We start from the raw sequence: 11,727 nt of genomic DNA on the forward strand, positions 1-11,727 counted from the left end.
TGAGCAGGATCCCAGGGTGATGGGCCGGGACACCTATGTGTGGGCCTGACTGTTCCCTCCTCATCCTCACTTGTCGCCCTCCAGCATCGACGTGCTGGGCTCCGTGCCCCCTTCCAGCCAGAGGCGTTACCGGAACTGGAACCCCCCACTGTTGGGAAACCTCCCCGAAGACTTTCTCCGCATCCTGCCCCAGCAGCTGGACAGCATACAGGTAACGAGGGAGGGGGTCCCCCCGCTCCTAGCCTGTGCTGCGTCTCTGTGTTCACGCCAGTCACTGACCCTCCCTGACGTTTAAGCCCTGGGGTGGTAGGGAAAGAAGGCTGAACCAAAAGCCTCCTTCCCCATCGAGGCCTGTAAGTTTTCCCCTTCCACTCAGGAAGGGGACCGCCCTGAGGATGCTCTTTGGCGACCGCCTAGGCTGGCAGGAGGTGGGCAGGGGCAGGGGTGGGGGATCATTCAGTGGCAGAAAGGCAGAGCACCTTCCTTCCTTCCTTCCCCGGGGAAAGGGCCAGGGTGCTTCTCCCCAGACACTGGCCCTTGCAAGCAGTCTCCTCTGAGATGGCCAGGACAAGCAAAGTATGAGTATGGGGACCCTGAGCTATTTGAAGATCACTCTTCAGGACTATTCAGGTTTTGACAAAGGGAACGCTGGTGGGAAGGTCCAAGGTGCCAAGCTGGGGAGGTGGGGGGTAGTTCTTAAGCCCCTGATGCTTCCTCAGCACAGAGGGTTCTGGTCTGTTGAGTCTTGGCTAACAACTCGATCTGGGTAGAGGAGGTCCTGGCCACAGGGCGTGGCTGCAGCATCCTGGGAAGGACACGTGTACCCTCGGTGCGCATCGGTATTGGCACAGTGCGCGCCCTTGTGAGTAGGCGGTCCACATGCTTGCTCCCCTCCTCAGGCCACCTCCAGGGGCTCCAAGCTCGCGAGCACGGAGGGAAGCCTGCCCCCCGCAGCAGGGCCTGAGCCCCGGGACCAGGAGAGCCGCTGGAAGCAGTACCTGGAGGACGAGAGGATTGCGCTCTTCTTGCAGAACGAGGAGTTCATGAAGGAGCTGCAGCGCAACCGGGACTTCCTGCTCGCCCTGGAGAGAGGTGGTGCCCTGGGGGTTGCTGCAGACGAGCTCGGGGCTAAGGCGGGGCCATGTCAGCTTTAGCCTGGGGCTCTGAGCTGGAGGTCTGAGTTGTCCAGGTGAAAGTGTGAAAGTGTTAGTCTCTCAGTCAGGTCATGCTCTTTGCAACCACATGGACTGTAGCCCACCAGGCTCCTCTGTCCATGGGATTTATACTGGAGTGAGTTGCCATGCCCTCCTCCAGGAGATCTTCCCGACCCAGGGATGGAACCCGCGTCTCGCATGTCTCCTGCACTGGCAGGCAGGTTCTTCACCATTAGTGCCGCATAGGAAGCAGAGTTCTGCTCACAGGGACCTGAGTCACCAGGACTTAGCAGGAGAGCGGGGCGCCCTCTGGGCTCTGCCCCTCCTTGCCCCGCCGCATTTCTGCTCTGTGCCAGGTGCTGGTGTCTGCCCTGTGTGACTGGAGCTCCAGCAGTAGAGGGACTGTGTAGGTGGGTGCCAGGGTGCATTCCTCTCTGAGCAGAGGACATTAGAGCAGGGCCTCTGGAGGGTTTGCTGGTGTTGGGGTTGTCTCTGGGCCAAGGATCCTACTCCCCCGAGCCTGGCTGCCTTCCCCCTTTAGAGTGGGAAGGGGGTGGTGTACAGCGACGGGCCTGTGGGAGTGTATAGCGACGGGCCTGTGGGAGAGGGGTGTTGTGCGTACAGGTGTGTGTGACTAGCAGTGTGTTTTGGTCAGAAGCATGGTGTGCAGGGGAAAGTCTGGCCTGAGACAGGAGCCGAAGGCTGGTCCCAGCTCTGCAGTCAAGATGCTGGTGGGAGTCTCCAGGCCTTTCCTTTTAGATGAAGGGCTGGATGATCCAGTTTCTCAGGGGCCTCTTGATTTTGACACTCTGACATTCCAGGCAGTTGTCAGGGCAGTGCTTTCTGTGTCTTTGAGAGTTCTGGTTCTTTGAGAACCCATAGGTGTTGCGTGTGCACATGTGTGTGGGGGTGGGGGTGGGGGGGTGATTCTCAGGGTTTGGCCTCCAACCACCTCTCAGCTCAGGTGGCCCCGGGTGGGAGCTAGCTCCCCTGACCAGACTGTGGGCCTTTTCCAGATCGACTGAAATACGAGTCCCAGAAATCTACATCCAGCAGTGTGGCCGTAGGAAATGACTTTGACTTTCCCTCTCCTGTCCCAGGTAACCTTCCCTTGCCTTCCCGAGAGAGAGAGAGAGAGAGAAAGAGAGAGAGAGAGAGAGAGAGAGGGAGGCAGGCCTGGAGGGTGTAGGGGGCTCATAGCCCAGGGGTGTCTGCATATTTGGAGTTTGGAGAGAGGGTGGGGAACAGGCTGCAGAGGATGGTTCTGCCCTATCAGCATACGCCCTGAGGGGTGAGACGGGCCCTGGTTCCTGCCAACCCGGCGGCTGCTGGGGCCCTCACCTGGGGCCTGCCTGCAGACTGGCTCTACTCCTTAGAGGCGCTTGGAGCCTGGGCAAGAAGAGGACATAGCACACCACATAATGTCCCATCGGGTGCCGGGGGTGGCAAGGGACTCAGAGACCCAGGCACTGCCCCGGGGGAGCTTATGGTCTTGTGGGGAGTGCAGGAGATGCCTCCAAGAAACAGGGAGCCCAAACCAGCAAAGCGGAGGACATGCTTGTTAATTATAGCAAGCACAGGCTGGGGGACAGGGAGGGTCCATCTGGGGAAGGTTCATTCATTCATTCGGTAGCTGGGGAATATCTCCCCCCAGGCCAGGCCCTGCCTTAGTATTGGAGGAAGAGAATTTTGTAAGTTTCATATATAAGACGGTAAGAAGCAGGAATTGCCCAAGCGGCTGAAGGAGGGCCCAGGGTGGACGGCAGGCTACTGGGCTGCATGTATAGGGGTGGAGCTGGAGCTGGGGACCCCTCGAGAGCCCCGGTTCCACTCTTGATATCTGGATTCTGTGTGTGTACGTACAGTGGCCCTGGTCAGCTGGTACCCGCCATGCGCACACGGGCCTCCCGCCTCAGAGGAAGAATGTGCAGCTTTTGCCCCAAACAGATCTTGCATTGAGTGGTGGAGTCGGGGAGGGGGGCAGAAGGAGGGGGGACTCAGTTGATCCCAGCCTGGAGAGAGAAAATCCTGTGGAACTGATTCATAAGCAACAGGCTGGGAGCTTAGGCCCCACCAGATGTGCAGTGGGGGGTTTAACGGCAGCCACATGTCCTTGATCCCGAATTAACCATAGACACCGGGACGGCTGAGATGGATCAGAATGACTCACAGGGACTTAGTGGACAAGGTGACTCGGGATTAGCGTGGGGACCTTAGGAGGGACGTGAGGGACCCAGGTGGGTGCTGAGTGATCCGGGAGACTCCGGCCGGCCGGCTGGGTTCTGACTTAGGGACTCGCCCCATTCTCATTCCTGCTGATGGTCTAACGAGTCAGAAGCTCCGTGTCTGGGGGAGTCATGGAGAGGTGGACCCTGGCCGGGGGAGAAGGGCATCCCCACGGCGGGGGCCTGCTGTGGGCCCTGAGCCTCCTTCCACTTCCGTGTTAATTCTCACACTGCGTCAGGATGCAGGCCAGCCAGCCACGTGCGGGTGAACTTTCAACAGCCTGTAGGGGTGCGGGGGAGGCCCCGGTGCCTAGCATCTGGTAGCTTCCATGGTGTGAACACTCCAGTCACAGCTGATTTCAAGCTCCCAAAGAGCCTTCACGGGACACGAAGTGGTCAGAGGAGCAGACAATTGGGAGCCGGCCCTCCACCCATAGTTTTTACAGAAAAGGGGAAAGTGAGACTTGGATGAGGAAGGAAGCAAATGCTCATTGAAGCCTAGAGTGACTCCCTGCCTGAAGCTCCCTCCGGGTTAGGGAGGAAGCCTGTGCTCCCTTCCTCACCTGGAAGGGTGGGGCCGAGGCCCTGTGCTGGGGAGACAGTCCTGACCCACCGCCTCGGGCCTCAACCAGGGCACTGTCCCTCTCCAGCTGGCCCTCAGCGATGTCTTCCCCCTTCCAGGAAACAGCGATGCCAACCCCGCTGTGTCTGAAGATGCCTTATTCAGGGACAAGTTGAAACACATGGGAAAGTGTGAGTCCGGCCCACGCCCCCTCCCCAGCTGTTCCCAAACAGGCCTGTGGCTTCCTGGGAGGGGAGGGAGCCACCTGGCATTGTTAATGCCCGCTGATTCTTGGTGAACCAAAGTGACATTTTAATCACTGACTGGCTCCCTCCGCTTCCCTGCCTCACTTCCCTGTGCAGCTGAGTCTGGATACAAATTAAGTTTTAAATCCTCTTGACCCAGCTGTCTGCAGAAAAATAATATTGTACTGGGACCACCTCCCCACCCCACCCCACCCCACTTTAGAGTTCACATTCTCTGTGCTTTGAGGCTACTGCTTGGCCGGGGCCAACCGAGTAGGGAAGCCAAGCTCGGTCCACTTTCTGTGGGTGGGAGGCCCGCCGGGTCAGTGGCCTCTTCCCGTGGAGTCCCGCCAGCCTGGGCACGCCTTCACATCCCCTTCCATCCCCACAGACACATAGCCACGTGTGAATGAGGCTGCCATGCTCTCAGGCCCCATTTCAGAGAAAGTCTCGTATTCGTCATGGACATCCCAGAGCCAGCTCTGGAGGTGGACGGAGGGGGACGGGGAGGTGGCCAGAGAGAAAGCCCAGATGCATGGCTGTCTGTCCCAGCGGGGCCAGGAGGAGCACCCGGATCTCTGCTGCAGGTGGCGGGCCCTGCTCACGCTCTCGGTGGCCTGAGCTGCCCCTGCAGTAACTCCCCCACCAGCCTGCCCTGGTCCTGGGGACTGCCAGCTCACAGGTCTCTTTGTCCCCAGCTACCCGGAGGAAGCTGTTTGAGCTGGCCAGGGCCTTCTCAGAGAAGACCAAGATGAGGAAGTCAAAGAGGAAACACTTGCTGAAGCATCAGTCGTATCCTTGTCCAGCCTGGCACTGGGCGGTGGCGCCGGTGGATGCCAAGGGCACTGAACCCCGCACTGTGCTCCCTCGGGCCACGCCCTCTCCAAGACTGGGACGGGCCCTCCCGCGCCCCTGCTGTTTCCATGGGGAGCCTTATCTCTGGGTGCCATTTCCTGACACCCCAACCCCCACCCCTGGCATGGGGAGCAGGCCAGTGTCAACCCGCTGTGGGCTCAGAAGTTGTCCTACGACTTTTTAACTTCTTCTCTGGGGTCATCTTGGGAGAAAACTTGGTTCTTCCATCTAAATCAGCAAACCTTTCCCTGATTTCTTAAGTTGAATTGCTCCACAGACCTTCCCACCTTCTCATTTCACAGATGTTGGTCCTGCCTTCTCATTCTTAGTTCCTCCAGTAAAAATACAGCCTTCCACAATTTTACCCAGATTCCCACCCATGTTCATTAGACAGGGCCCAGGATATTAGATGCTGAGCAGCCAAGTGAAGTGAAGAAGTGAAGTCGCTCATTCGTGAGTGACTCTCTGCGACCCCATGGACTGTAGCCCGCCAGGCTCCTCCGTCCATGGGGTTTCCCAGGCAAGAATACTGGGGTGGGTAGCCTTTCCCTTCTCCGGGGATCTTTCCAACCCAGGGATCGAACCCAGGTCTCCTGCATTGCAGGCGGATGCTTTACCAGCTGAGCCAACAGGGAAGCCCAAGAATACTGGAGCGGGTTGCCATTTCCTTTTCCAGGGTATCTTCCCAACCCAGGGGTCGAACCTGCGTCTCCCACATTTGCAGGCAGACTCCTTACCCTCTGAGCCACCGCAGCAGCAAAGCAGAACAGAAAGAAAGTTGTCCCAGAGATGAGAGCCGGGTGAGAGAGTCAGGGCCTGTCTACTCAGTTGACCCCCAGAAAAGGAGCCTGTGGGAGGTACTGGGGCATTGTCAGGGGATACGGCTGGTGTGAGGGAGGCCTCCTGAGCTCTGGCTGGGAGGTAGAAGGCCAAGGCCAGGGCCAGGGAGTGGGAAGGCCTGGGAGCCCCGAAGCAGTGCCCACCGACCCCTGGGACAGTTTTCCTGAACGGCCCGGCAGGCTGGGGGCTGCGGCGTCAACAGCCAATCTCCTGGATGACGTGGAGGGCCATGCTTGCGGTAAGGTGGGGAGGGCAGGGAGGCTGGAGCTTTGAGTTGCCATGATGGGTAGTCCTCCAAGAGTAGGGCCTGGGTGTTTCACAGGTGAACCCAACCTGTTAGGGCAGGGACTCCTAACTACGGGACACGTATCAGGGTTGGTGGGTAGCTGACCCAAAGAAATCGGTCCCCCCAACTTGGTCCCACTTTATCGACTATACCAAAGCCTTTGACTGTGTGGATCACAACAAACTGGAAAATTCTTCAAGAGATGGGAGTACCAGACCACCTGACCTGCCTCCTGAGAAACCTCTTTGCAGGTCAAGAAGCAACAGTTAGAACTGGACATGGAAAAACAGACTGGTTCCAAATTGGGAAAGGAGTACGTCAAGGCTGTATATTGTCACCCTGCTTATTTAACTTCTATGCAGAGTACATCATGAGAAACGCTGGGCTGGAGGAAGCACAAACTGGGATCAAGATTGCCGGGAGAAATATCAATAACCTCAGATATGCAGATGACGCCACCCTTATGGCAGAAAGCGAAGAAGAACTAAAAAGCCTCCTGATGAAAGTGAAAGAGAAGAGTGAAAAATCTGGCTTAAAACTCAACATTCAGAAAACGAAGATCGTGGCATCCGGTCCCGTTACTTCATGGCAAATCGACGGGGAAACAGTGGAAACAGTGACAGACTATTTTTTTGGGCTCCAAAATCACTGCAGATGGTGACTGCAGCCATGAAATTAAAAGACACTTGCTCCTTGGAAGAAAAACTATGACCAACCTTGACAGTATATTAAAAAGCAGAGACATTACTTTGCCAACAAAGGTCCATCTAGTCAAAGCTGTGGATGTGAGAATTGGACTATAAAGAAAGTTGAGCACAGAAGAATTGATACTTTTGAACTGTGGTCTTGGAGAAGACTCATTGGAAAAGACCCTGATGCTGGGAAAGATTGAAGGCAGGCGAGGAAGAGAATGACAGAGGATGAGATGGTTGGATGGCATCACCTACTCGATGGACATGAGTTTGGGGGAACTCCGGGAGTTGGTGATGGACAGGGAGGCCTGGCGTGCTGCAGTCCATGGGGTTGCAGAGTCGGACACGACTGAGCGACTGAACTGAACGTGGTCCACGTTGCCTCTCCTTTCCTTTCACTTCTGAAAGGGGGCCCAGCCACATCTCCACCTAGATCTTTACCTGGAGCACAAAGAGCCGGGTGATGCTTCTGGGGAATATTCTCTTGGGTGTGAGGGGACAGACAAGCTCAACTGCGGGGAAGGATCTCGCCTTGAGAACCATGCTTTGGGCAGTCTTGGTGTTGGGGCCCAGAGGCCTTTCTGCCTCCATTCAGGCCCTCCCAGTGGCATGTGGGCCAGAAGACACTGCCTCAGACCTCCTTGGGCCCACAGCTGAGCCCTGGTTCTGGTGCCCCAGAGAAGGAGGGCCCTTTGGTGGTCAGGAGACATCCTAAACAAGGGCTAGAAGGGCCTTGGAGGTCATCAGGACAGTCCTGCGTCCCCCATCTCATTTTATAGATGAGGAAACTGAGGGAAGAACTTGAGTTCTCCGAGCTCAGAGATGGAGACAGAGCAGCGGGCAGGGGTCCTGACCCCTCGTCTGTAGCCTCTTCCCAGGTCCCCAAGGGTCAGCGTGTGCTTCAGCCACCGCAGTGCAGAGAGCAGGGTCAGCAGCCGTCCTCTCCAGCCTGGGGGACGTGCCTGAGCAAGGCTGTGCAGAGGGGAGGCTGAGGTCCTTTCCTCTGCTTTTCAGATGAAGACTTCCGGGGGAGGCGACAGGAGGTGCCCAAGGTGGAGGAGGCGCTCAAGGAAGGGCAGTAGGAGGTAAGGCCCGGGGCCACTCTCCCCAGGACTGCCAGCTACACACCCTGGCTGTCTCCGCAGGGTGGGGGCGGCAGGCTCAGGCACCTAGATGCTGCAGGGCCCGGCTTCTTCCCCTGGGTGTTGTGACAGGGGAGCTCGTGGTTTGCATTTTCTCCATTATTTATTCATTTGACAAAAGATAATCACACCTGCCTGTGCCAGCTTTGACCTTGAGTAGTTGACAGCACGGTTGAGAATAAAGTCCAGGACACACAGAGCATTCTAAGAACAGCATGAGAAAAGCCGAGATTCTGGCTTCACCCCGGCCGGAGCCACACCGCCTCTCCGCATGCCGGCTTGGGCTTCAGTGGTGGAGGCGATGAGGAGATGGCCCCTCTCAAGGCAGCTCTGTCTCTGGTGGGAGCCCTGGGCCTGCAGACTGGTTTTCCTCTTCTTTTCCTGTGCGTCCCAGCACCAGGGGATGCCGACACCACCCCCAGGACCACCCCCGGGGAGGACAGGGGATGCCGCCGCCCCCAGGACTGTCCCCGGGGAGGGACAGGGGATGCCAGCACCTCCCCCAGGACCATCCCCAGGGGAGGACCAGGGGATGCCAACACCTCCCCCAGGACGATCCCCAGGGGAGGACCAGGGGATGCCAACACCTCCCCCAGGACCATCCCCAGGGAGGGACAGGGGATGCTGACACCTCCCCCAGGACCACCCCTGGGGGAGAACAGGGGATGCCCCGGCCGCCCCCAGGACCATCCCTGGGGAGGGACAGGTTGCCGACGCCTCCCCCAGAGCTCAGGACCCGGTCCCTCCTCCAACCCCTCCCCCGTCACGAGGCTGCCTGCCCACCCTGCCCCGGATGCTGTGCTGGTCCCAGAGTGTGGGGGACGCAGCCAGGGACAGTACGGGGCCCTCTGTCCTCATCCTGGGCCTCTGGCCTTCACGTCCAGTTGACTTGCCACTACACCCTCCATCAGGCACCTTCACCCCCGACTGTGCTCTGAGGCTTTCCTCACCCGTGTGACTGCAGCCACGCGTCTCTGTCATCTGGAATGCTGGGAAAAAAAACCAAACAAACCCAACCAGGGGGAAGGACCCCCTCCCACACAATGTTACTGCCACATCCTTCCCGCTGGCCCAGAGCCACTCCCTGTCAGGAGCTTGCTCATCACTTATTTCTCTCCTGAACGGTCCACCTTTTCCCTTTCTAGCTCCGTCCTCAAGCCTACATCCCCCTGCTTCCCATCTTAAAAGCCAGGAGTCCTCAATATGCTTCCAGCCACCCGACCTGCAGAGAAGCCGCGCCCTCCTTCGCCCCGCTGGGTTGGCTGCCCCCTATCCCCCAGATTGACTCACAGTCACCTGCCTGCTTGGGGGCCTTTGACCAATCCGCTGCTGGTGCTGTCTTCTGCCCGCTGTGCCCATTGTCTCCCTGCAGCCTCCTGTGGCCCCAGCAATCCTGGGCCCCCTTTCTCTCTGCTGTTGCTTCTCTGTGTGCCTTTGGGCCCCCAGTGCTCCTGGCAGCTCTGCCCTTGACCCCCCTCAAAGTCTCCCTATGCCCTACTCTCCCAGCCGTGCCACCAGCCTCTGATGGCAACACTCGTGTGCGGTTGGCTCCAAAGCCTGACTCTCTGTGTTGGTTCTCCTGATCTGTCCCACAGCCCCCGCTGTGCCCACCACGGTCTTCCTGGCCCCGGCTGTCCACTCACTGAAGCCAGACGATCCCCTCCTCCTGACGTCCCCCCTCCACTTCTCTTCTTTATCCCTCTCATCACCACCCTGCAGACTCTTATCACCTGGCTCACTGCTGTGGGCTTTTCCCTGCCCCTGCCCTCTCAGCCATCACCAGGATGCCTCTTGAGTCCCGTCTCTCCCTCGCTCTCTGAATGGGTCTTCTGCATAAAGGCTCCTTGGCTTGGTGTGGGGTCCCACCAGTTCCGGCCCCGTTTTGCTTTTCTGCCCCTACAAGTGCCCTGGGTGTAGTTCCATGTATTTCTGCTGAGTTCCTGCTGCGTCTGGTCACAGAAGAGGTCAGGCAGCTAGCATGGTTCTCAGCCCTCTACAGACAGAAGCTTCACATCCACCAGGCGTTCCAGACCCCCACTCCACCTCAAGCGGCCGGAGGCCCCCCTAGTTTGCACGTTGGGATGTTTCTAGGACCTTGGATTGGCGCATGTGACCCCAGCCCAAGTTCCGAGGCTGACACAGAGTCCCTGGGGGAAGGAGAGGGCCCCTGTCTTTAGAACCTTCTGCCCCAGACACTCTCTCCAGGAACTAGAGATGACAGAAGACCACGGGGCTCCGTTGAAAAAGACCTCTCCCATCCCTCTCTCCTCCAGATACCGGCGGTTCCTCCTTGCCGGGGACGATCCGACCGGCGGAGGCATCCCAGCTGCCGTCGGACAGATGGTGCTTGAGTTCTGAGGCCCGGTGATTCTCTGGCCACAGTCCAGCCCAGCCACTGCCACTTTCCAAGGGACTCAGAACTTCCGAGTTGCCCGCTGTGATTGCAGGAAGGGAGGAGGGTGGAGGCAGCAGCCAACCACAGCGCCTCTGTAACCGGCCTGTTCTAAGGGGAATGGATGGAAATGCAGGAGCTAACCCCCTTCTGTTAAAAAAAGAAAAAGAAAACGCAACAAAACAGAAAGCAGGCAAGGTGGGAATACCCAAAAGGGGAGGATGATCCTTCTTGGCCTGAGGGTGGAGCCCCTGCCTCCGTCCTGTCCTGCAGGAGAGACCACAGGCACGGCCTGACCCCCCGCCCTCATCCCAGCTCCCTCTGGGCACCTGGGGCCCTTCATCCCCATGGCCTCCTGCCTTTCAGCCTTCCCCCAGGGGCCCTGGCCCGTGCCCCTCCGCTGCACAGAGCCCTGGGCCGTCTCTGGAGCCCTGGCTGAGGGGTGACGGGCCCTGCAGAGCCGTGTGTGCCGCCTGCTCTGCATGCGCTCCTTGCTGCCTCCGTTGGGGGCTGGCAAGGGTCCTCAGAGGGATCCGGAGACAGGCCACCCTGGAGCTGGAGGGTTCTAGCGGTGGGGCGGGGGGGTCTTCAGTCTGGCAGAAGACAAAAAGCCTTTTCTGGATGGGATCCTGCAGCCCCTGTCCAGCGGCGCTGAGCCCCCATCCAGACTAGAAGTTCTGCTGCCTCCGAGTGGGCAGCGATCAGTTCCTTGGTAATCTTGGGAAGGTGTGGGACTGGGGGGCATGAAGAAGAGGCTGCCAGCCGGCCTGCAGCCCCGGGCCACAAGGGCGTGCTGGGTGCCCCTTGCCAAGAGTGACAAGGTGAATGGCCAGGTGAACAAGGGACCTACGGACCTGATCCAGCACCAGCCACTGCCAGCGGGAGGGCTGGGGGCGCAGCCAGCCCCGCCTCTGAGGCCCCCCCTCCCCCCGCCGGGAGATGGGGGTGTGCTGACTTGGGGGAAGCCTGGGCGGGTAAGAAGCTCCAGCTGGAACAGGGAGCCCGCCCAGCTGCACAGCATTGGGGTGTTGAGAGGAGACGCCAGGCCCGCTGGGGCTGGGTGACCACAAGTCACCCTGAGATAAAGAGGGCCTGGTGCGCCCCACGCAGTGCCCTGGGGAGACCCTGGCCGCCTCCCCGTCCCGCGGAAGTGCGGTTGCCCTTCGGCTCCCCACCAATCCCCCACAGCCCCCACACAATAGAGGGGGAACCCCACTCCATGTGTGTGAGTTTGTTAGTTCTGTCTCTCCTCTTCCGTGTGGGTTTTTTCCTGGAGCTGTTTCGTAGGAATTGGTGTAATAAAGACTTGGTGTTCTCTTGGTGCTCTGACTTGA

At 58.9% G+C, this 11,727-nt stretch overlaps 1 protein-coding gene across 3 annotated transcripts in view; it reads left to right on the plus strand.

The window, feature by feature from the left end:
* Positions 1-11,727, plus strand: part of CUEDC1 (CUE domain containing 1) — an 88,474-nt gene extending 76,747 nt beyond the window's left edge. For all 3 annotated transcript variants that reach the window (XM_055577544.1, XM_055577543.1, XM_055577545.1), the window contains 8 exons: positions 85-211; positions 900-1,092; positions 2,171-2,254; positions 4,061-4,132; positions 4,885-4,978; positions 6,061-6,119; positions 7,874-7,944; positions 10,275-11,727. In XM_055577544.1, coding sequence (XP_055433519.1) covers positions 85-211; positions 900-1,092; positions 2,171-2,254; positions 4,061-4,132; positions 4,885-4,978; positions 6,061-6,119; positions 7,874-7,941 — 697 coding nt within the window. In that variant the 3' untranslated portion in view covers positions 7,942-7,944; positions 10,275-11,727. The remainder of the gene's footprint in view (positions 1-84; positions 212-899; positions 1,093-2,170; positions 2,255-4,060; positions 4,133-4,884; positions 4,979-6,060; positions 6,120-7,873; positions 7,945-10,274) is intronic.

Source organism: Bubalus kerabau, chromosome 4 (assembly GCF_029407905.1).
Source record: "Bubalus kerabau isolate K-KA32 ecotype Philippines breed swamp buffalo chromosome 4, PCC_UOA_SB_1v2, whole genome shotgun sequence".
In the NCBI taxonomy this organism is placed as follows: domain Eukaryota; kingdom Metazoa; phylum Chordata; class Mammalia; order Artiodactyla; family Bovidae; genus Bubalus; species Bubalus kerabau.